At 45.4% G+C, this 24074-nt stretch overlaps 1 protein-coding gene across 2 annotated transcripts in view; it reads left to right on the forward strand.

Moving 5' to 3' along the window:
* ETV6 (ETS variant transcription factor 6) overlaps nucleotides 1-24074 on the forward strand; it is a 240274-nt gene that overhangs the window by 81573 nt on the left and 134627 nt on the right. For both annotated transcript variants that reach the window (XM_082665318.1, XM_082665319.1), the window contains exon 2: nucleotides 17077-17206. In XM_082665318.1, coding sequence (XP_082521444.1) covers nucleotides 17077-17206 — 130 coding nt within the window. The remainder of the gene's footprint in view (nucleotides 1-17076; nucleotides 17207-24074) is intronic.

The raw sequence follows: 24074 nt of genomic DNA on the forward strand, positions 1-24074 counted from the left end.
TGAGAGGGCTCCAGTGTGGTTTGGGGGTCTGAGAAGCACGTGAAGGTGAGATGGACCCCCAGCCGTGGACATGGACACAGGAGAATGAAAGTCCAAGGAACTATGAAGGAGGAGACCCAGATCCAAAGTCAAGGGCAAGGTCTGCTGAGGCCGTCAGGCAAACATGGGCTGGAGAGACTTGACCTGGCACAAAGCAGGATGGGAAGTCCCAAAGGGGGACCCACAGCTGAGTCTCTGGATGGGGAGGAAATGCTAAAAGCTCTGGGTCAGGACGGTAGAGTAAAAAACCTACAGTCTCTAAACACACTTATTGAATTAGAAAGTGCGTATTGACGGTGGTTTGAACTGAGTGGGAGTTTTGTTTAGGTCTTAGGATGCTCGGGGCCATTCAGAGATTCCCAATTGACCAGTGTTTGTCCTGTAATCTGGATGTAACACACTCGAGGCCAGCCTCTAGAAATTCGACTGATGTAGTTTTCTAGTCTGAACTGAGGAAAATTGTACCCATTCTTCTCTTCCCAATGATCTAATGTCTAATGTTTGTACATAAAAGGGTATAATGTAGTGAGACAGTGCATCTTAATTTTTTTCTTTTTTTTTTTTTTTTTTGCTCTGGATGAAAGGAATGGGCAAGTGAATCAGCACGAGTCTTTGGACCTCGGTCTGAAAGCTCTGGACACCATGGCATAAGAATAATAACACCATGGTTGGCACGGCCTTTTTTTTTTTTTTTTTGCGGTACACGGGCCTCTCACTGTTGTGGCCTCTCCCGTTGCGGAGCACAGGCTCCGGAAGCGCAGGCTCAGCGGCCATGGCTCACGGGCTCAGCTGCTCCACGGCATGTGGGATCCTCCCGGACCGGGGCACGAACCCGTGTCCCCTGCATCGGCAGGCGGACTCCCAACCACTGCGCCACCAGGGAAGCCCATGGCATGGCCTTTTTACCTATTTTAACTGAATCAGTTTACTCAGAACCTTATCAATCAGTGAGCACAATTGTCTCCATTTTGTAGCTGAGAAAACTGAGGTTCAGGTCTGCACCTCCCCCCTTTTTGTAGTTTTTGTAGAGGGAAGAATCATTGCGGAGGATATGGGGGACTGTTTGTTCAGGCTTCTGCTTACGTTGTTTTCTAGTCTTGCCAGTAGGGGAGAGCAGATAAGGACAGTTAGCGTTGGTAAAAGCGTACGTACAAGTTTCGTTAAAACTGTAAGGTTAGTTTTAGTAAGAGGCTGAGTATTTGGGGGAAGGGGATGTGCCTTATCAAAGGTCCTTACGGAACATGCTTCCTTTCAAGAAGGTCCTTCAGGTGGAACGTCAGTCACAGCCTAGGGAGCCTGTGTCCCTTTTCAACATCTGCTGTACCTGTTGTGTGATCAGGTCAGGCAGGTGAGGGCGGGTCTGAACCAGACTTGCTCTCAAGGGCTGTTGAATCATGTCTTTTACTCCTTACGGAGCCTTCCTTCTGCTGTAATTCTGTTTTCGTCTAATTAGACACACGTTTCCTCTGATGAGGGCAAGCTATCTTTTGAGAAGTCTAAACCTCGATTTTATGGTTCAGGGTCCTAGATGGTAGAAATAATTAGTATTCAACCGCGTGCCCCAGAGCTCTAGGAGTTACAGCTGCCTTATATTTCTGGGCATCTCCTAAGGATTGTGGCCAAGTTCAGGGATGACCCGGATGAGGAAAGGTTGCGATGCACAGTGACTGTTCGTGTTGGGGAGGAGAGCTGAAACTCTGCAGAGTGACGTCCTGCACGAACTCGTTTTTCAGCTCCCAGGGAAATTGGATGGGTAGTTAAAGGAAGAGAGAGAGAGAGAGAGACATAATGAGAGAGAAGAAGAAAGTAAAAGACTTGACCTCATGGAGCCTAAACTCCTGTGTATTTTTGCTGAGTGTTGCGAGCTCATTGTCTCTGAGTACAGGGGCAGGAAGGACCTCTAGCCCCTTCGTCCTTCTCTGTAAACGGCTGTCAGTCTGGATGAATCTAATGACTGACTGTTGCAGTTGGAGAAATGAAGGACGAGGAACATGGGTCATCTGTAGCCCTTGTCCGTCCAGAGTTTAGGATGTTTCTGAAAGGATGTGCGAGCGCATCCCACCTCGTCCTCCACTCATCCCCAGGCCATGCTTGCTGCCCCAGGATCTAACCTGCTGTGTACGATATGGTCACTAGCAGCTCCATGAGGCTATGAGCATTACAGGTGGCTAATGCAGTAGAGAAACTGAATTCTTGACCTGTTTAGTTTTAATCAATTTGAATTTTAAAATGTACTTGAGTCATTTATTAAAAATCTTTAAAAATTTATTTGGAACAGCATTGGGTGTGCAAATTTACCTTTTCGGCTGTAAATTCTGTGAACTATAAACACAGATCAAGTATTTGCAGTGAAAATTTAGTGTCTGATTTGAACTGTCACGTAAACTAGACAGTAAATTTCAAGGACTTAGTATAAAAAAGTAATATATCTCAATAGCTTTATATCTTGAGTATACGTTGAAAGAATACTTTGGATATGTTGGGTTAAATGTAATATATTATTTAAACTAATTTCATCTGTCTCTTCTGCATCAACTAGAAAATGTTAAATTACACATGTGGCTTGCATTATATTTCTGTCAAACGTGCCTGTCTAGATAATGCCTTAGGGCATCCACTGGAAGTGTGATTAGGACTTCCTATGGGAAGTTGCTAGACTTCAAAAGTTAGAGACACATTTTCCCCGTTGTGTTACTGTGGTCTTTTCTATGGATGGGTTTATGACATTTGAGGGTTGGAAAATGAGTTTTAATAAGAGTAAGTTCATCGAGAAGATAGTTTTCTTCTGTTCGTCAGAATGATTTTCAAATGCTTTTCACCCACTCAGAAACCACGGATTCTCATGAGAACAAAGAACTGTAAACTACATCAGTGCTTTGTCATTTGTGTCTGCCTGGTTCATTCACCTTTTCTTCAGGCAGAAATCTTGGGGATTGTCAGCATAGATTTGATTGGCTCGTGGCAGGGAATATAAAGGAATACAACTAGAGAGGAATTCCATAGCAATGAAGGAAATATTAGCCTTTTCCTAAGCTCCTGTTTCAACCCTACAAGCTCCAAGCGATTTGTAGAGTCCGTATTTCAACTTTTGGTTAAACTTTCCAGATCTTCCTATTGATAGGTTTCAGTTGTTGGCAGCTCCACGTCAGAACTGTTGACACCACTGGTGAGGCTTGGCTAGCGATGCTGTAGCAGGCTTTCACAGGGTAGCTTGCAAGTTGCTTCTGAAAAACGCAAAGAGAATTACTGCCCACTCTAGGCCTTTCAACACCTGAGTGAATTTCAGATGATAAAGCCATCTCGATGCCACAGTTCTATCAGTGTTTTAGAATTGTATTTTGCTTAAAGGAAGAAGAGATAAAATACTAATAACATCAAGATGCTTGGAAACTGTTGAAAGTTTTGTTGTGTTGGAAGGACTTCAGTTTCCAGGGGCTTCTTTGGAGAATGATTTTTATCAAGGAATGAATGAATAAATCAGCTAGGTTCTTAAGTGAGCTACGCTTCCCCTTAAGGGCCACTTTATACACAGACTTTATCATGATGACCAAGAGTTTAAACAACACTAGAGACAGAAGGTGTAACTCCAGAGAAAGATGACATCTTTGGGTTTAGGACTCTGCTCCCTCCAGAGCAGTTATGGGATTCATTCAAGAATCTTGTCAATCCTTCCACCTCAGTTCCTACATCTGTCAAGTAGGTTTTGTGCTGGTTTTGGTGATATGACTCCTAGGGGTGTTAGGAGGACATGGCGGCATGTCATGGAAGGACTTTCAACTGTCTTGGTGAAGACCTTAGCAGGCTGGAGATTTCTACTAGTTTAGTTCCAGGATTTTATTAAGAAGTCAGCTGCTTGGAGGTCAAGACCTTCCTCCGGGTTAGAGTCAGTTGACAGTTCATGTGCAAAACTAAAGACCTAATCACTAGTAGCAAGGTTACTTTGGGGAAAAGATGTATCCCACTCGCCATTTTCGAGTGGCACTCAGGCAGCCCTGACAGCCGTCACGGGGATCATGCATCTCACCTGGGGAAAAGAGGCCCCCTGGACTCCAAGCTGCTGGATTCTTGAGCCAGAAAGACGGGGTCTGGGGCCTGAACACATGAAGACAGACAGACCCTTCTGGGTGTGGGAAGGGGGAGGGAGGGCAATCCGGAAGTGGAATGCGTTTTCGTTCCCTCTAGCTTCGCCATCATTACCCTTGTCTCGGCCCTGCTACCCACGTCAAGCGCAGCCGGTGCTGAGAACATGGGCTTCAGGTGGAGCTCCGGAAAGTGAAGCTGAGCAGCCTCCCGGGGGGTGGGGCTGGGGGAACTCCAGAGGCAGTTGGGAGGGAAGAGGAACCACTGCAGACACACCTGTCTGGGGCACTTGTTCCTTTGTGGGCCAGGTAGTCATCAGGCGGGAACTTCCTGTATTACACCGATAATCTCTACTTTATGGTTAAAGGCAGAACAATAGTAGTTTACTCAGGAGGGAAGGACAGTTAGCAAATGGGTTAATAAGGTTTCTAAGAAACTACTGTGAAAGATAATCATTTAGCATGTGTCTGGATTTACTCCATTTATGTCTTGATTGAAGATACTGATTCTCAGCCTTACCTCTCTGCATATTGGAATCTCACGAAGAGCTTTAAAAATATTGATACCTAGGGCTTCCCTGGTGGCGCAGTGGTTGAGAGTCCGCCTGCCGATGCAGGGAACACGGGTTCGTGCCCCGGTCTGGGAAGATCCCACATGCCGCGGAGCGGCTGGGCCCGTGAGCCATGGCCGCTGAGCCTGCGCGTCCGGAGCCTGTGCTCCGCAGCAGGAGAGGCCACAACAGTGAGAGGCCCGCGTACCGCAAAAAAAATATAGATAGATAGATAGGTAGCTACCTGGCTGGTTGACTTGGGTACTGGGATTTTTTTTTTTGGCAATTAAAGACAATCTTTTAATTTTTTATATTCTTTTTCATATTCTTTTCCATTACGGTTTGTTACAGGATATTGAATATAGTTCCCTGTGCTGTACAGTAGGACCTTGTTGTTTATCCATCCTGTATATAATATCAGTAGTTTGCCTCTGCTAATGGATAACTGGGATTTTTTTTAAAGCTTCTCCAGATGATTCTGATGTGCAGCGAAGATTCAGAATACCTGATTTAGAAAATGTGTGTTTCCCAAATGATTAGATGATCCTGGGTCCCTGAAGTATGTGGAAACTCAAGCATATTTTTCATGTACTGTCAAGCATAGTAGTTGTAATGAAGGCCCAGGATCTTATGTAAAATAAATGATTAGTCTTAACAACAGGGCTACAGGAGTGCAGCGCATGAGTTTATTATTTCAAGCCGCTTCGTACTCTGTTAATGACTGTTGTCATCACATACACACACACGCTTCTATATTTCATTCTCATTCCTGTCATTAAGCTTCTAGAATGCTACTAATGCTAGTAGCATTTCTCCTAATAATATTCACCTTGGCAGCGGAACTTGTTTGCAGTCATCAGTTGTCAGAAAAACCCCCAAACTCCCAGGTCTTTCTAACCACGACCACCGTGGAGGGAAGGATGCCTTTTCTGAGTTCCTGTAAGGAGTCATGTGTCTCAAGATCAGGGAACGTCTATGGTTTCTGACAAAGTATATAAGAGATTCCTTGCCAGGATGGTTATTACTTCTAGAAAAGTTTTTCTAAAAGAGGAGATGCAGGTGCGTGACCCTCTTAATCAATGTTCAAGATTGCGTATAGGTTACTTCTGAGTTACAGAGGCTGCAGGTTGGGCAGGCAGATAAATTCTGCCCCGATTCTTCAGTCAGTCATGTATGAGGTCACGGTCCATCTTCAGTTGTGGTTTCAGTTAATTTCCCACTCTGCACCATGAAGACAGGTTTAATTCTTACGGCACGCATAAAAAGTAGTGCTTTATTTGGGACTTTAAAAATTTCTCATTGTAATGATGCGTTGCATTTATAGAGAGCCTTTGTTTCCAGAAACGCGTAGTATTTCACCAGCTTCATGTGACTTATCTTTAAAATAATATTATGTGATGGTAAAGGTTGGGTATTTTAATGCCAGTTCCTCAGACGGCATACGCTGAGGAGATGTTGACATTTCTTTTATGGTGCTTTTCAGGTATAGTGTTCTTAATAGGGTTTTGTTGAAAATTATATTGGTAGGAAACGTTTTCCCAGAGACATGAATCTGTACCAGACCTCGTTTGCACTTGTTACTCTAGGTATCGTTTACAGGGCTTTTTCTATTTCTTTGTCTGCCTGAAGCAACCCAGGAATTTTCCGATATATGTAGAGCAAGGGAATTTGTTCAACTTGACCCTGGCAGTGGTTGTAACCCAGCCTTCTCCTTTCCTGATTGAGGTGTGTCGGGGGGCCGGGTTGTCTCCTATTTCACTGGAAATGGGCAGCATCTAGTTAGGACCTTGCGGGACTTCATGCAGACTTCAGCGGAGCTGTTATTTTAGAGACTTTCTTCGGCATGTCTCTAGATTACCCTCATCTGAACTAGAATGCAGACCTTGCTCTGGTAGCCTGTTTTTAAAGCCTCACATTTCTCATTCCGTGTGTGGTCCATTTCAGCTGTGGACATTTTGTAAAGATACGTCACAGGACAAAAAGTCTTTTTCAATTGTAAAGAGTGTCTGAGTTGCCTCCCTTCCAGTCACCTCCAGCAGTCAGCTGAGGGTGTGTGTTTAAAAGCTTCTCTTTCTCTCTCTTCCTTTTATAAGACTTTCAGGTGCAGTCATTCACGAAAGAAATGAAGATGGACCAAGCCCAGAGTGATGCTGTAACAGAAAGAGGAAAGCTGCTTGGGGATGGGGAGAACGTTTAGGAGGCACGAGAAGGCAGGTGAAGAGGGAGGGAGGAATCAGTGGTTAATGTGCAGGTTCAAAGCATCCCTTTGGGGCTCTTCTGCTGCTTCCGCCTCTTGTCTCCACAGAAGCCTGACCCTCATCCTTTCCTCTGTCCCAATCTTAAGGTCCCATGAGTCCCCCGGGAGCTCGTACCCAGCGGCACTGTGAGTGCAGTGGGAGAGCAGCCCCAGGGACAGGTAGAACATGCCTGGAAGGTATCTCTGCTTTGCCTGGAGAAATTGAGAAGCTCTCTCTAATGGCGGTGTTGATACAACTAAATAGTAACACTTGCAGTTCATTACTTGTTAGCCCCAGGCAGGGACACTGCAGATTGGCTAATTGTAATAGCCAGATCATTAGAGGGACCAGCAGAAATGGAGGAGAAAGCAGCTAATCAAGACTCGAACTTGGCCTCACTTTGTTGTGGCCCGGATATAAGCTGCTGTTCATTTTGAGTACCTGTCTCTTCTGCTGTTAGAATTAGTTAGGAAGAAAGGATTCTGTGACCCTTTTTCAAAAGGTGGATCAAAAGCTTAGGGGCATTTGTGAATAAATCCCACAGCAAGACGGTATTTTTCCCAGAGGTGACACCAGCTGGTTCTGTATGAAGTCACACCACCTTTCTTATACCGAAGCGACCCCACTGTCAGTAGGACATGCGCTACTGGGGTTTCCAGTAGTGGTGATGTTTGTTGCCGAGCTCACCTAATCTCCACCTTAAAAGAAGTCATCTGTATGCTGGCAGGGATTAGGGGTATAATCTGGGCCATGGGGTGGCGTGCATTTCATTTTCCCATCCAGGTCTAAAGCCTGTGACCTTGCCTCCGTCAGCACTGGGTTCCAGCCAAATGAGCTAAGCATCCTTCACGCACAGACCTCCCTGGAAACCACAACCTGGCATGAAAAGGAATCACAGCTTGAGATTCTGCTTACTACTACTCATGTCAGAAATATTTAAGAAATTCAGAAGAGAAAAAAAAAAAAGATTCATAGCATCTCAGGGTTAGAAAGGATCTTAATTAACATGTTTTAAAATTAGGACAATAAAGAAATCTATTTGAGTTTTTGTCTTTGATGCTTGTCTTCGAAAGGGTTGCTCCAAGTTGTAGATGCTAGTAATTTTTCTTATTATATTGGGTAGACCCCTCGGATCGTGTGAGGGGCCTCTGGGGACTAGTTGATGGGGAAGGGGGATCGTGGTCTTCCTGTTTTGTTTGGCTGTGTTCTGCCCACAATGTAATTAATAAGCATTGACTCGCCAGGAGATAGAAGATCACGCAGAAGCAGCATCTTGGACTTAGTTATAAGGCACCTTCAAGTTCTACTTGAGTTAATTCCCAGCGCAGGAACACCTCTCAGAGTCACCTTTCAGCCTCATCTTAAATTGGCTTTAAGGGGAGCAGTAATCAGACACGCATTCCTAGGGCACAGGTGTGTGTGGCCAGCCCTGCCCTCTGGGGGGCTGAGGGGAAGCCTTCGCTCTGCCTTATACTAGCCCTTCCGAAGTTGAAGACACCTATTTCGATCCTTCCAGTCTTTCCCCCCCCACAAGCCCCCTTAGCGCCTCCATCACCCCTTCCTCATTTGCGAGAAGGGGAGGGTGCATCTTCAGACCCCTGGACCAGCGTTGTTGGATGGCAGCCACTGTGATCCCCAGAGGCAGACTCGCTCCTCCTGGGTTCAGAGCTCTGCCCACGAACAGGCCCCGGATAAATGTTGACGGGGCCTTTCCTCCTCCCTGTTCCTGTTCGTCTCACCTGTACGTTCAGATCTGCTGCTCTTGGATAAATGGAAAGGTGTTGAGTAAGGGAAATGGTTTTTGTGGTTGTCGAAGAAAATGTTAGGGAGAAAAGGAACATGATTTTATTTAAACATCCCCTAAGATGAGCTTTCAGTACGAGGTGGAGTCCTCAGAGGCACCAGCAATCTAAATGCCCTGACGGCTCTGCTGATGGAGTCCCACAGGTAACACGCATCCCTGGATGGATTCTGGTGTCTACCCCCGCTCAGGGGCCGTGCCAGGAGAACTCCCCTCGCACGTTGCATTAGTCCCCTTCCTTCAGGTAAAGGTACTTACGCCCTCCATCTTTGTTTCCAGTAGCAGAAGCAACAGGCTTAAGACAGTCAGCACCCTGGCTCGGGGCCTCTGTGGAGCAACCCTCGGGGACCCCCCTGGAATTCTGTGAGGAGTGAGGGCACGAAGCAATGAAATATTCCAAAGCTGCAGCTGTTCTTACAAGCCTGAACTTACCTCGTGGGAGTCACCATTAGTTGTGAAGCCCCTGTGGACGGGCTGGCCCTACTTCAATGTAATTTCTTATGTCTCCTCTTTTTACCAGCCGTACCATCTCCCGAGCTGGTGACTAGAACAGATTGCTTCCCCCCTGCCATCTTCAGATCAGGTTCATCATGTGGAATGGGGGTCATGATGCCTTCCTTGCAGGGTTATTGTGAGTCTGAAATAAAATGAAGGCTTCGTGGGAAGTATATGCCAAGCGCTCCCTTAATGCTAGCTTCCCTCCCTGGTTGTCGCAATGACTATATTTTCCAACCAAGACTGGGACATATGTTCTGAGGAGTATAAGTATTTATGTATGAGTACCCATATGTATTTATGGGTAAAGTGATGCAGAATTTTTAAAATTAATTTTTATTGGAGTATAGTTGACTTACAATGTTGTGTTAGTTTCTGCTCTACAGCAAAGTGATTCAGTTACACATATACACATATCTACTCTTTTTTTAGATTCTGTTCCCATATAGGTCATTACAGAGTATTGAGTAGAGTTCCCTGTGCTGTACAGTAGGTTCTTATTAGTTATCTATTTTATATATAGTAGTGAGTATTTGTCAATCCCAGTCTCCCAATTTATCCCTCCCCCGCCCTTTCCCCCTTGGTAACCATAAGTTTGTTTTCTACATCTGTGACACTATTTCTGTTTTGTTTTCAAATAGGTTCATTTGTACCATTTTTTTTAAGATTCCACATGTAAGTGATATCATATGATATTTGTCCTTCTCCATCTCACCTAGTATGATAAGCTCTAGGTCCATCCATGTTGCTGCAAATGGCATTATTCCATTCTTTTCTATGGCTGAGTAATATTCCATTGTATATATGTCATATATGTACCACATCTTCTTTATCCATTTTCTGTCAGTGGACATTTAGGTTGCTTCCATGTCCTGGACAGAATTTTTAATATTGGGGCCACCTTAGAAATCCTAGGACTTAAAGGTGGTAGAATTCGTAATGCCTGATACAGGCCTTGCCTCCTAGTGGGCGCTTGATGAATGCTGAAAGCTTTCATAACAATCATAGGAGAACAAAACCTTAGTGGCCTTTTATGGCAGTGCTAGATTGCGTGGCCTATTGCTAATGCTTCTTTTCTTTCATCCAATTGTGCATCAATAACTTAGTTCTGGGCAAAAGAAAGACTTAAGGTGCTTTGACTTAATTTTATCTGTTTGATAGACACAATACGCTGTCTTCTGATTTAGGGTAGAGTAGCCTTTAAGAAGAGGAGGAAAAGGACTGTATTTCAGTTCTAGGCATGTAGGAATTTACATAGTTCAGGTCCCGAACCATCTTCTTCAGTGCCCGAAGCAAGAGCACTCCTTGGACAGGTGAAGCCAGGCTCCTCAGATGATCCCCACATCAGTATAAATGTAGATTGTGGGGTGTACCCTCCCCCTCAAGGGCTGAATGGGCGTCTGGGTGACCAAGGGAGATCGCTCCAGAGACCAGGAGTGTAGCTCCTGCCCATTCTGTTTTCATGGGGTACTCCCATTTTTCTTGCTGGAAATGACTGCAAGCATGTTAAAAGCCAAAGACCAATTGGGGTGTAAAAATCTGATGACTCAGCACCAAGAGGGATGTTTCTCTCAGGAGAGGAGATGGGCACCAAGAGGGCAACCGGCTCCGGTCACTTGTTTAAAAGACGTCTCCTGGAGCCTCTGTGGGAGGGAAAGACAGCATCACAACTTCACTGCTGTGATTTGATGGACCTGGTGTTCTACTTCGCAATTCTTATTTGAATCCCTCACATCCTAAGGTGTACTGTTCTCACCCCAGATCCTAAAGCACACTGTTTCTTTCTCGAAAGCTGCGAAAGATATTGTGGACTGTGGCTGTGTGTAAATTTAGCAAAGAAGAGTGACGTTTGCATCTTTCCGCAAGTCCTTTAAGTTGATCTTGCTAAATTTGGGGGTGAACAAAATACTCAGTGTAGTTTTTCAAGTGAAAGAACTTGGCAATCAAGAGTGTGTTAGTTTAGGTTGTTGTGTATTCTGTTTGCACCCCTGGCACCAAAAACCTAGACAACTGTGCAGCTCAGAATTCAGTCTTGTTCAGTTTTTTGGTGATGGGTTGCTTTTGCTTATTAATGAAAGCTTATTTAATGAAAGCCAAAGCCATCACTTTGAATTATTCTGCAGCCAGAAGGGTGTAGTTAAATACTTGTGTATTCAGACTTCAGTTGAGTAAATCTCAGTAAATAGTTTCCCATAGGAGAGATTTCTTTAGTCTGTAGAAGATGACTGTAGTAGAAGCATCAGCTTTCCCAGGCAGCTTTCCTAAAACTCTGCAGGATGGAAAAGAGAAGGAAATCCTTCCCTCAAAATATTGAATATTACTAGCACGACCGCTGTACCTGTGGTGCCTACTGTTTCCCCTCTTGTCTGGGTTGCTGGCTTTCAGTGCATAGAAGGGACACCTAAGTGTAGCAGGATGAAAAGTGCACCTGCAGCATTTTTACTGTATTTCCTTGGGAAATGGTCCATGGGCACCACTGTTTCCATCACACTCTTTGTCCTCAAGACTTTACACAGGCTTCAGAAACCATCTTTGGGGTAATCCTGGCACTCCTAATGGGGACGGGGGCTATTTCTGGAAAAAGTTCCTATATCAAGGGCATCTTAGCTCTACAGTCAAGAAATCTTTGAAATTACCTCTAAACCATCTCTTTGCAAGTACTGTTGTCCCTCGGTATCTGCAGGAGGGTTTGGTTCCATGACCGCTGAGGATACCAAAATCCACAGATGCTTAAGTCCCTTATATAAAATAAAATGGTGTAGTATTTGCATATAATCTGTACACATCCTCCCGCATACTTTAAGTCATGTCGTTATTACTTATACAATGGAAATGCTATGTAAGTGGTTGCCAGCACATGGCGGATTCAAGTTTTGCTTCTGGAACTTTCTGAAATTTGTTTTCCCCGGCATGTTTTTGATCCGTAGTTGGTGAATCCCCAGATTTGGGGCGGTGGACTGTACAACCAGACTTTATTTCTGTTTTTCTCTATTACAGAAATGCCTTATCTTTATTTCCAGAAGGTTAGTATTTAATGGTCAGTAAGCTCTAAATTTCTCAGCCTTTCAGCTTTTTCAAAGAGTTAGTGACGTAAGAACAAATGTGTAAACGTGCTGGGGGATCCCCATGATTTATAGAAGCTCTATATTCAATAATTTTGAAAAGGAAAGCCTTTTTTGGTGATAATAATATTCAGTTTTTGTCTCTTGTCTGTAAAAGGCAGCCATGGGGTGGGCGTGGAGGAAGGATAAACGCCACTCTCCTCCTGAACACAAGACATACAAGCTTGGTTTATGCAGTAGTCACAGGTTCTAAGCGGTTGGTTTAAAAATGAGCAGAATTATTAAGTATTATCAGAGAAATGCAAATCAAAACTACAATGAGGTACCACCTCACACGGGTCAGAATGGCCATCATTAAAAAATCTACAAATAACAAATGCTAGAGAAGGCGTGGAGAAAAGGGAACCCTGCTGCACTGTTGGTGGGAATGTAAATTGGTGCAGCCACTATGGAGAACAGTATGGAGGTTCCTCAGAAAACTAAAAATACAGTTGCCATATGATCCAGCAGTGCCACTTCTGGGCATCTACTCCTGGACAAAACTATAATTCAGAAAGATACATGCACCCCTACGTTCATAGCAGCACTACTCACAATAGCCAAGACACGGAAGCAACCTAAATGACCACCGACAGATGAATGGATAAAGAAGATGTGGTACATATATACAATGGAACATTACTCAGCCATAAAAAAGAATGAAATAATGTCATTTGCAGCAACATGGATGGACCTAGTGATTATCATACTAAGCGAAGTAAGTCAGAAAGAGAAAGACAAATACCGTATGATATCACTTACACGTGGAATCTAAAATATGACACAAATGAACTTATCTACGGAACAGAGTCACAGACACAGAGAACAGACTTCTGGTTGCTGAAGGGGGTGGGGGAAGGATGGATTGGGAGTTTGGGATCAGCAGTTGCAAAAACTATTATATATAGAATAGGTAAACAACAAGGTCCTACTGTATATCACACGGAACTATATTCAGTATCCTGTGATACACCGTCACGGAAAAGAATATGAAAAAGAATGTATATATATGTATAACTGAATCACTTTGCTGTACAGCAGAAATTAACAACACTGTAAGTCAACTCTACTTTAATAAAATAAATTTTTTTAAAAAATGAGCAGCATTAGATAGGTCACCTTGAAACAGACACTGCTGTCTCCGATGGAGACATCCAGGCAGAGGGGCTTAAAGAGACTAACATCCGATTCCCCCCAATAACGGAAACCTCTTTATTCTCAGAACTGCCTCTTGAAGGGTCACCTTGTGACCCTTCATGGTCAGGGATAGAGCTCACTTTCAATAGCGTGCTTGTAGCAACCCTAACTCCGCATTCCATTTAATGTTTTGAAAGCTTTCTATAATGGTTAGTAACATTTACATTTCATCCTTTGCCTAAAACTATTTTTAGCCTTATTTTCTCCTTCCAGAGCTTTGTGCTGCTCTTCCAACACCCCTTCTCAGAGGTATTACAATTGGCCTTAGAAACGGCAGTGCTCCCTTTTGTTCTGCCCAGTTGGTTTGGTAGGTTGTGCCTGCACATTTGAGAGCAGCATGTTTCCTTTTTCAGTATCTAAACAATAATGTGACCACATCACGGCATTTTTAGTCACATCATTGACCTCTGCTGGCAGTGTATCCCCCTCCAACGCTTGAATGCATTAATGTCACTGTCAGCAGCATTTTAATTTAATTAGAGCAGTGGTTATAATCCTCTTGAGGAAATCGTTATTCCCCTCTGTGATGTTCAAATAAAACACCTCTGGTTTTCATCCGACTGACAATTTGCTCTCGAGGTGAATACGGGGTAAGCGGGGGTACTCCCCTTCCCTTCCTTGGGATTGGACCAGAGAGGCAGTTCTGAGAATAAAGAGGTTTCCGTTACTGGGGGGAATCGGACGTTAGTCTCTTTAAGCCCCTCTGCCTGGATGTCTCCATCGAGGATAGCAGTGTTTGTTTCATATTCCTCACTGCTGACAGTCTGCTGCTTGTGCCACGGTAGATGTTAAGTGCATGGTTAGAATAACAGATTTTAAAATGAGGACCACGTGAGTCACCCTAGAGATTGACAGAAAGAGAGACAAGGGACATAAGTCTGGTGGGGGATGCCCAGGTGTGTGCTTGCTTCTCCTCGGAAAGGAGCCCACACGCTGGGCGGCGTCCTTTCCGGGGTCCCCTGAGTGCTGTGCTGGCTGCTAAACCCAGGGTCGCGGTAGTGTAACAGCCGCTAGCAAATTGCTGCTCAAGACCCTAGAAGCACATTTTGCTTGTCCCCCTCTTGGTCAAGATACCCACCCTTTCTTTTGTTACTGACAAATCTCTTCATTGAAACCTTTGGAAAGAGCTTCCCGTCCCAGGCTTAGGATGTCGCAGTGTTGCTGAGTGGAATCCATCATCAGGAGTGAGAGGCATTCAATTTCCACAGTCACTCGGTGTCCGGCCTTCTCTTTATAGGTTTCATCATGAAATAGCAAGGTTGTCTTCATCTGCAATTGTTTGGACGTGTGGGGGTGTGGCATAAAAATCAGAGGGCAAGCCCTGAAGTGTGGCATTCAGTGTAGCAGGAAGGACTGGGAACCACACACAAACATAAACACACAGGGGGCTGCCTCCAAAGAAAGTACAGTGAAAAGAAGGTACAACACAACGATAATTGAGCGCGTCGCAGGCTGGAGGTATATTTCCCCAAGAAATAAAGTACAATCTGCCTTGAGGGCTCCATCCTTGATGGAGTTGGTGAGGGTGAGGGAGCGCGGAGAGGTGGCCTCTCACTCGCGTGGACTAGTTATAGGATCTTCTAACTTTCTCCTTGCTTTAAGAGAAAGTCACCGTCTTAGGAAATGCCATCTTCTTTTTTCTCACACTCATGCCATGCCATCTGAAAGCTATCTGGCTGCACCGTGTTTTCTTCATCAACAGTTTCAGTTCTGCAAAAACCCTAACAAAACAGAAAGCTATTTCTGGGAATAAAGTAATGGTAGATAAGATATCGAGACGTATATTGGGACTGGGGTGGCAGTGGGGTGTTATTCAAGGGGTGAAGTGTATGGAGAATTTGTTAAACTAGAAAAACAGACTATGTTTAAAATGTTTAAAAAAGCCTAACTCACCTTGAAAACCCCCTCAGCAGATTTCGTATGTTTCCCATATGTGTGTTTATGTCTGACTTTTTCACCTCAAAAACCTCAAGCCAAACACCAAAAATATAACTCCTCCTTAAGTTAGAGTTGCTCAGAATATGTGTGATGTTTGGTAAAGTTCAAGAAAAGTGAAGTTGAAGGTTTTGCCTCTGGATGACCTTTCACAGGACGTCTCCATTGATCCAGAAATGAAATCTAGGGTGTATGTGTCTGCCCTTAATTAAGAAATTCACCAGGAAACTTTGGGATGTATGTTTAAACAGAAATCTTCCAAAGGCCCTAGTTGCTGGTAGAGGATGCCTCAGGGAAGTTATTGTGATTCCATTCGGAAATTACAAAAATATGTATATATTCATTTAAAATCGAAACTTCCGCCACAGCTGCCAAACTTTCCAGGATATGAGCAGAAGAGAAGCTTCAGTTTGGTTACAGGGCTGGGGGACTCCCCTGCTTCCCTTTGCATATTTGATGGAGTATAAAATGTTAGAGAACTCTTTCCAATACGTAAACACCCCTTTCATTTTATTTAAATCTGTGATTTTTCTTTTGCTCCATTTTTGTTTTCACAACGGCATCTTACGGATCTCCTCCCGCCCCATCTTATTTTTGGACCGTGTGTGTCCCAATTTACTTTGCCCTGTTAAACACAACTTCTTTTAGTTTCTGTGGTTTATGTATGGACTGCAAGTCAAACTAGTTGGTATTTGTCGATCTCAGATGCAAGTTGCACTGCTCTCCCCGGTGTACACCATAGTTGGTTTCTTGCCATTAGTTGGCACGTTTTTAACTGAAAACTAATCCTTACCATCCCATCCAGTTGTTTTAATTGATCTAACAAATGCCTCCTGTTTGAATTTAAACAGTGGGTGTGCTGGGTCTCCCCTCCCCCTTTCCTTGTCAGTTGAGTAAGAATCTTCGATTAAACCGTACTTCCTTAAATGCAGGTTATTCTTTGCATGAGCCTTGAGATGCTTCCGAAGGAAAGAAATTATTGGTTCTAAGATGGAGCGTAAGGGGACAAGGAGATAACTGTTGGTGGCAGAGCATTCCCTGCGATGAAGGGAAAAATGAAACACTGGAGGTTTTTGGTGGTGGTAGCTGTGTCATGAGATAGGTAGGTGATAGACAAATCTTGCTTGCAGGTTTATTAACTAAAATCTCGAACTTATAAGCCATCATTTTGGGCTCACCTCTCATTGGATCTGAGTGTGGAATCCTACTTTGATTAGAAGATGGGGATATTGCCAGAGAAGAGGGAAGGTGGTTTTAATGTATTGGTGACATTAATTATGGGACCGGAAGAGTAATTTTTGAGATAGGAGTCTTTAACGCCATTCTCTTAGACATATTGTTTCATTCCCTTGGTCTTGCCTCCCCTCTTTTTACTGGAACAAACAACTAGTACAGAGAGGGGGGGAAAAAAAAAAGGACACCTATTTAGCCGAAGGCAAAGGAAAAGCCCGATTTTAAACCTTTCCCGCGTTTTGTTACAAATCCCTGATGCTGGCGATCTGAAAGACAGCTGCACAGTGTCTAGAGAGGGGACCAGCACCCAGACGCCCCGACCCCGCCCCCTCGCGATGTCAGCCCTCAGTTCCAGGCTTTCATTGTCTTTTTCCCCCCCTCCCCTCTTGCTGCCCTTCTTTTTAACAGCAGGAACGGATTTCATATACACCCCCCGAGAGCCCGGTGCCCAGTTACACTTCCTCGACGCCGCTTCATGTGCCAGTGCCCCGAGCGCTCAGGATGGAGGAAGACTCGATCCGCCTGCCCGCGCACCTGCGTGAGTGTTCGCGCGCCCCGGGATGGACGGGGGGGCGGGGGGGTTTGGACGGGACGGACGGACCGACAGCTGGACAGAAGGATCGACCGCTGTAGGGGGGCGGGTGGTGGTGGCAGGGAGGCGGGGCTGCAAGCCGGGCAGGGGCGCGCCCTGAGATGGTTTTCCCACGACCTCCCGAAGCTGCTTTGGCATCGTTCGCCCCCTCCCACCTGCAAATGGCTTTGAAAAGCTTGAGCTTCCTGGCTGTCATTTCTCTGCATGTTCATTTCGTCTCTTGACTATGACATACTACCCGCTGCAGCTCAGCAGGGCGTCGGGGCCTCCCCACTTGTGCTGCTGGGGCCAGGCTTCAGAGCACCCAGCACCTGTCCTTTCCTTTTTGTCTTTGTTTCTTGAGCTGCCACCCAGCCCCAATGATCCGGCATGCCGAGTGCAGCCGGGGAGAATGCATCACCTGATTGCCACCCTGGTCGCGGTGTCCAAGAAAATGCCAGGTTCTCTGGCTTGACTGTTAGCCTCAGGGCACGAGTCCAGGTTATGGAGGACGCGACACGGCGGGAGGTGTAGGGGGGGTCACCTTGGCCCTTCCCTAGTTGATTCCTCATGACTTGAATGGTGGCCCAGTTGTACTTGCCGTCTTTTTCGGGCGTGCTTGTGCTTCCCAGATTATTCTGCTCCGCCTGGCCCATCCCTCCTCAGAAAGCAGAAGGTTGCCTGCTGAGAGTGGGGAACAGCAACAGAGGATGCAGGCTCCTCTTTCCTCTCTCTGTGCTCATTCAGCAGATCACATGACTGTGATGCTGGGAGGTACTCGGCGTGCATTCCTGGCGAACCCCTTCTCCCCGACAGTGAGGATGGTGGCTGGGATCCTTGAAAGGGAGTTGGGGGCCATGAGAACCCTTCCCCTCCTCCAGCTTGCTGCATCCATCAGTGTTTACAAAGTTGGTATATACTAGGGTCAGCACACTCCAGCTTCAGTCTACCCTCTTCTCCACACTGAACTTTTAAAGAAGAGATTGGGACTGTGAAGATGCCATGGTCACGATCGAGGGCACGGCTGTACTCAGCAGAATGGAGTTTTGTGGCACCAGTGAGCGTTGTGAGCAGACAGCCTGGGAAAGAGACCACTAACAGCCTTTTTTCCCTCCCCAAGCTGTTCTGTGACCAAGCTATTCACTTCAGGACCGTTCACTTTGGGGTGGAACATACTCAGGCCATGCAGAGAAAGCACTCCTGCTACCTAATCTCCTTCATTTATTCGTTCGACAAATAGTTACTGATTAACTGGTATTGGTAACAAATAGTTACCTGCACTGTGCCAGGCACTCTTCTGGTTGCCAGGATACAGAAATGAACAAAGCAGACCCAACTCCTTGCCCTTATGGAGCCTGAAGTCTCCATAAAGGGAGAAAAAGAAATAATAAACTCCTGTCCCCAGCAGGCTGAGGTTTCATGGCTTTTTCTTCCTGTACTTTGACACAGCCCATCCCCCAGCCTCCGGAAAGACCCTAACTCTTGGTTTGTCTCTGAACTTCACATATGTAAGCTCTTTGGCCACAGAACTGCCTCTCCATAAAATGTTACCACGGTAAAACGCACTAACAAACACAACGAACTGACCGTCAGCAGGTTGTAATTCTTAACTAGTTCTGCTGTTAGACTAGCTGTTCGACTGTGAGTCAGCCCTCCTAACACTCAGTTTTCCTACCATACTAAATTGTGATTGGACAGGAGAATGTTCAACAGCCCTCTTAACTTGAAAAGATTATGATCTCACCTAAGACATCATTTTCCCTACTTGGAACTGTTTCTTCCATACCAACACTTTACTTTTTTTCTTGGGTTGACAGTTTCCTCATGGAGTCACAGCGGTGCTGCTCACCACGGTCTTGTCGGGCCCTGCCATGTGCCTAGCACACAGTCAGAGTAGCTAATAGCTATTGTGGGATGCCTCTGTACCAGACACTATGTGAAGTCCTTTATGGAAATTATTTTATTTAATTCTCACAGAGATCCTTGTAGGTATTTTTGTTATATCCATGTCACACATAAGGAATTTAGGGCTTAGAGAATTTAAGTAACCTGCCAAGGTCACACAGTCAGTAGGAGATAGAGTCAGGGTTCAAACTCAGTTCCGTCTGCCTCCAGAGCCTGGGCTTTTATCTGTTAGGCCGTGATGTAAGTGTGTTTAATAGGTACTTCTTGGATGGATGGATGAATTCAGGGTTGACGGTTAGCCACTATTCACTAATGTGGCCAGAGGGCTGGTTTCTGGCTGGACTCTGTTCTAACTGGTGGATCAGTTGTTGAATAGTTCGCATATCTCCCTTGGATGGATGGGTGGGTGGGTGGATGGGTGCCCCCGTAGAGAATTATCAGATGTAGAACTATAGCCCATTACTGCTGGCCTTAGAACATAGTCAGTTGTTAGGTTAGGGATTCAGGTCATGGTGATGATTTTGTCTGAATGCTCCTGTCTGGCAGCCTGACTTTAGAGCCCTCCTTGCAATCTGCATCAGCCCCATGGTAACACCATTTGTTCCCACATCTGGAATGAATCCTCTGAAAGTGGAGGTTCCCAGGCTCTTGCTGTCTGTCTTCAGCTGGGACTTTCCACAGGAGACTGAGCTGCCCGCCTCCCTGTCCTGTTCCAGCACTCGGCTGCCCATTGTGCTGTTTGAGAAACATCTCCTGGAGTGCCTAGGATGGTTGAGGCCGTGTCGTATACTTGAGGATGCATCCCAGCTGGGTTTCCAAACCGAAAAGAAAATAAATATTCTAAGGAGGGAATTGGGTTATTGCTGTTTGAATCTGGGATTCCAGACAATTCCCAGCGGAATGCTCGTGGAAAGTACGGGGAAGAATCCGAAAGCCAAGACAGCGGCAGGACATTTATGGTATTGCTGGGTTGAAAGCATTTTTAGCCGCTTGTTTTAAAGAGATACTCACCAGACTGGTATGCCTCCAAGTGGCTTCTTTTCGCCCTCTGTCCTCATTGATCTCCAGATAAACCCTTTCTCTCTTAACCCTTTCTTTTTCTCCTTTCCTTCTTAAATCAATAGATAGCCTTTCCTGGTTAGGGTGGAAGGCAGGGATCGTAATATTTAAGGTTCTCGTACTGCAGGTTTCTCACCATTTTGTTCTGCAAACACAGGGCAAGCTGAAGACACAGTGTGACAACTTAGGAAGCTGTTGAGATGTAGAAAGTAATGGCTTTTCCTCTTCCTTGCCTCTGATAAAAAAAAAAACACAAAAGAACACCAAAGTGATAACTGGGGCAAGCCCGAAGTGGTGATTCTAGAGGACTTGAAAGGGACAGGCAGGGGCAGTCTGGGCCAAGGGGAGGAGGGCCAGCCCCGTACCATCCTGGCCAGGCCTCCTCCCTGCCCTCCCACCCACCGGAGTCCTGCGGCAGCTTCCTGAAACTTCCTTGTTGCACCAGGAGAGCAGACACAAGTTTGTTTATTGAGAAGATAGAAAGGTTTTTTTCCCCCTTCCTTCCATGTAGGGTACTAAATTTTCTTTTTCAAGCTTGAGGCTAGAAGAGCTGAAGTGTGACAATTACAGCAGGTAGGTGAAAATGAAAAGTTCCATTCTTTGAATTTATTCATTTATTTTTTGGCTGCGTGTGGCATGTGGGATCTTATTTCCCCCACCAGTGATCGAACCCGCGCTGCCTGCTTTGGAAGCATGGAGTCCTAGCTACTGGACCGCCAGGGAAGTCCAGAAAAGTTCCATTCTTTAAAGGGAAAGTAAACCTTTCATGGTACCTTGAGAACATTTACAGGACCGTGGAGCCCCGAGAGTGCCTGGAGGAGATCACTCTTGATCCTCTGAGTGGTGAACGGCCTCCTAGTGTGAAGGAGAGACTCCCTCTAGTTTGTCTGCCCAGGGACGACTTTTTCTAAATAATGGCCGGTGGGTGCCAAGGGGGCAGCAAAATGTGCCTTATGAGCTGATGCCAGCCCTGTGAAATACGCGACCTCAAGTCGTGATGCCCCGGGCCACCCACGTGACCACAGTGCGTGTATTTCAGATGCATGGGGCAGACTTTAAATCGCTGAATGCCTTTTCCTTACTAAATTCCTTTTAACAGAATCATCTCGCATTTAGTCGACAGAATTGCTTCCAATCACAGGCTGATGTGATGCCGCCTGTCTAAAGCCTTTGCCGTTTGCGGTGCCAGTTTGCTCTTCTGAAATTCCTGGGAATTGATATTTAAAAATCGGAACCCAGGACTCATTCATCACATTTAATAGGGTTACGGTTTATGACGTTGCGGGTTCTTAAATAGCCGTAATAGCTGCGCAGACTTGTCTGGAGTCGGAACTCCAGAAATAGCCCCCTGGCTCTCCTTCCTTTCCTTGTGAATCTTGCAGAATTCTTACATTACTGCTCCTGCTTGTGTGTTTAATAATTTAATTTAATGCCTTCCTTTGGAAACGTGACCTCGTGGCTCACCCCCTTGGGCGATTTTGCAGTCTCAGCAGAGTGACCGAGTGTAAGACAGTCGCTCGGTTAGAGCCAGGAGATTGAAAAGAGATGCAGCGCTTCTCTTTGCTATTGAGTGGAGCAGCCAACAGTTTTATACACGTTCAAGTTCTTTCCGTTCCCAAAGAAGAGGCAAAAGATGGGAATTAAGGATAATCTTAGTTAGTATTCTATATTATTATAAGTAACAAAATGTGTTCGTATATGTGGTTTCATTTAATCATGCAGCAGTCCTAGGTGTTACTAATCCTATTTTATTGATGAGATGACCATGGCTCAGATAGTTACACTGAATTGTTCACATTCACGTGGCACGTGAAGAATCTAACATGATTTCTATTTCAGAAGTCACCATTTCCCCTTCCTAGGAGAAAACATAATGGCAGAGTCTCTCGGACTTGAAAGCAGAGGCAGTGCTGACTGTTGGCGTCTGGGTAGCCGTGGATGCGGGGACTGGGAATAGCTAGGGCTCCAGTCATGCGCTTGGCCATTCATTTGTGCTGAGCCTCCCAACGGGCTGGCCTGTCTCAATGGATAATTCAGTTTTGCTCACCCATTCCTCCTGCTTCTCCCTCTTGAGTGAGCTGACATTGAAATCCAGTATCTCTCTGCCACCAGCAGGACAGCGCTGGCCACGAAGGGCCCACCCAAGTCCCCGCATCCCCTGGCATTTCATCAGGAATGACCTCTTGGGAACAGGGCCCACTGCTGTTTCGGAGTTTCTGGTTGAAAAAGCACAGCAATGTGAAGGACTTGAGTTCCAACAGGCCTGAACGGGCTGGCATCCCAGGGCTGCCTCTCTCTATTAGAGAGATGAGTTCACCTCTCCAAGGCTCTAATTTCATAAAACACCTACTGATGATGGTTTCTTTTCTTTTCTTTTTTTTTACCTTTACCCGTAAATATTTTTGTGTATTTTTTCTAAGAACAAGGACATTCTCTTACGTAATCACAATGATTATCAAAATACGGAAAAATTTTTTGAAATATAACGCATTAATTTCAGATGTACAACATAACGATTCAATATATGTATGTATTGTGAAATGACCATTGTCCCTACCTGGTGCTGAGGGATATTTACGTGAGCCTGGAGATCATCCCAGTTAAGATCTATCATCACACATAGTTCCAGTTCTTGCTCTTGTGATAAGAACTTTTAAGATCTACTCTCTTAGCAACTTTGTATTGGTCTGTTTTGTTTCTTCTGTGGGTTTTTAAAAATAATTTTATTGAAATATAGTTGATGAGGGTTTCTTATAAGTATCAGAGCTAATTTGCATGTGGCGTCTTGCACAGTGCCTGGCGAACAGTGGCCAGGAACTCACGAGGGCTCTATTTCAGTTTCCACAACTGGTAAATCGTGTGTTGAGGAGGTGCGTCTTCCCTTTCAAGGGCCAAGAGAAGCGTGGACGTGCTTGCTTGTTTCATTAAAGAAAGGGCCTGGAGTTCTGTCTGCACATATCGAGACTGATTTCCCTAGGTCGCGATGGAAGTAAGCTTTATTTTCTGACTCTGTGATTTCTGTGAGCTTGGTTCTGCTCTGGGGCACTCCATCCCAGGGCCTTTTCCTCCCTCACTGTACCTGTACCTCTGTCTGGAGCGACTTTCTTCCCCGGCCTTGCCTGAATCTGCCATCTCCTTCTTCAACCTTCCCTGCCCACCTCCTCAGACCTGACAGATGCTCCCCCATCCTCAGCCATTATCAGGGCTCCCCAAGCGGCCCCTCCTCACACAGCTGCCTGTGACATACGGTGACATCACCAGCAGAGTTGAGGCAGGGACATGGGGAAGGAGACTTCCTTCTCAGTCTCTTGACAAAGCAGCCGTGACTTCTAACAACAATGGCCAGCCACCAGCATTTTCTCTTGTGCCCCTCAAGCCTTCCTTAGGGGTCCTTCACTTCTTACTTTCAAGGCTTTCTGCTTTTCCAGCCGCACAGGGCCCTGGGTAGCGGCTTCAAAGAGCTCGAAGAGAAAAAACAGGCCACAACAGAACAGCCAGGATGCTTTGGAAGGGAAATTTCCTTTTTGGGTTTGCTGTCTGCAAGAATTTCCGATGCAGGCAGACGTTAATTCCTAGCTGCATGCTTCCTGATAAGGAAGCAGCTTCAATAAATGCAGCTATTTATAGATGTCTTTTTTTTTTTTAAGAAAAAAAATATATAACCAGAGGTCAATCGACCTTTTCTTTCACTTCACGTTCCGTGCCGTGCACTCCGTGTACATTTAAGGCAGTTCCTCTGACAAATGCTCTGACAAAGTGGTTGCGGTCCTGCAGGGAGTTGGGGGGAAGGCTCTCGCTTTCCTTGGAATTCCGAAGTAGACATTTGGAAGTCACTGGCTGTGGGTTGTCCCTTTACATAAGCCTGGAGATA

This window comes from Grampus griseus (assembly GCF_964374135.1).
Source record: "Grampus griseus genome assembly, chromosome: 11".
NCBI lineage: Eukaryota > Metazoa > Chordata > Mammalia > Artiodactyla > Delphinidae > Grampus > Grampus griseus.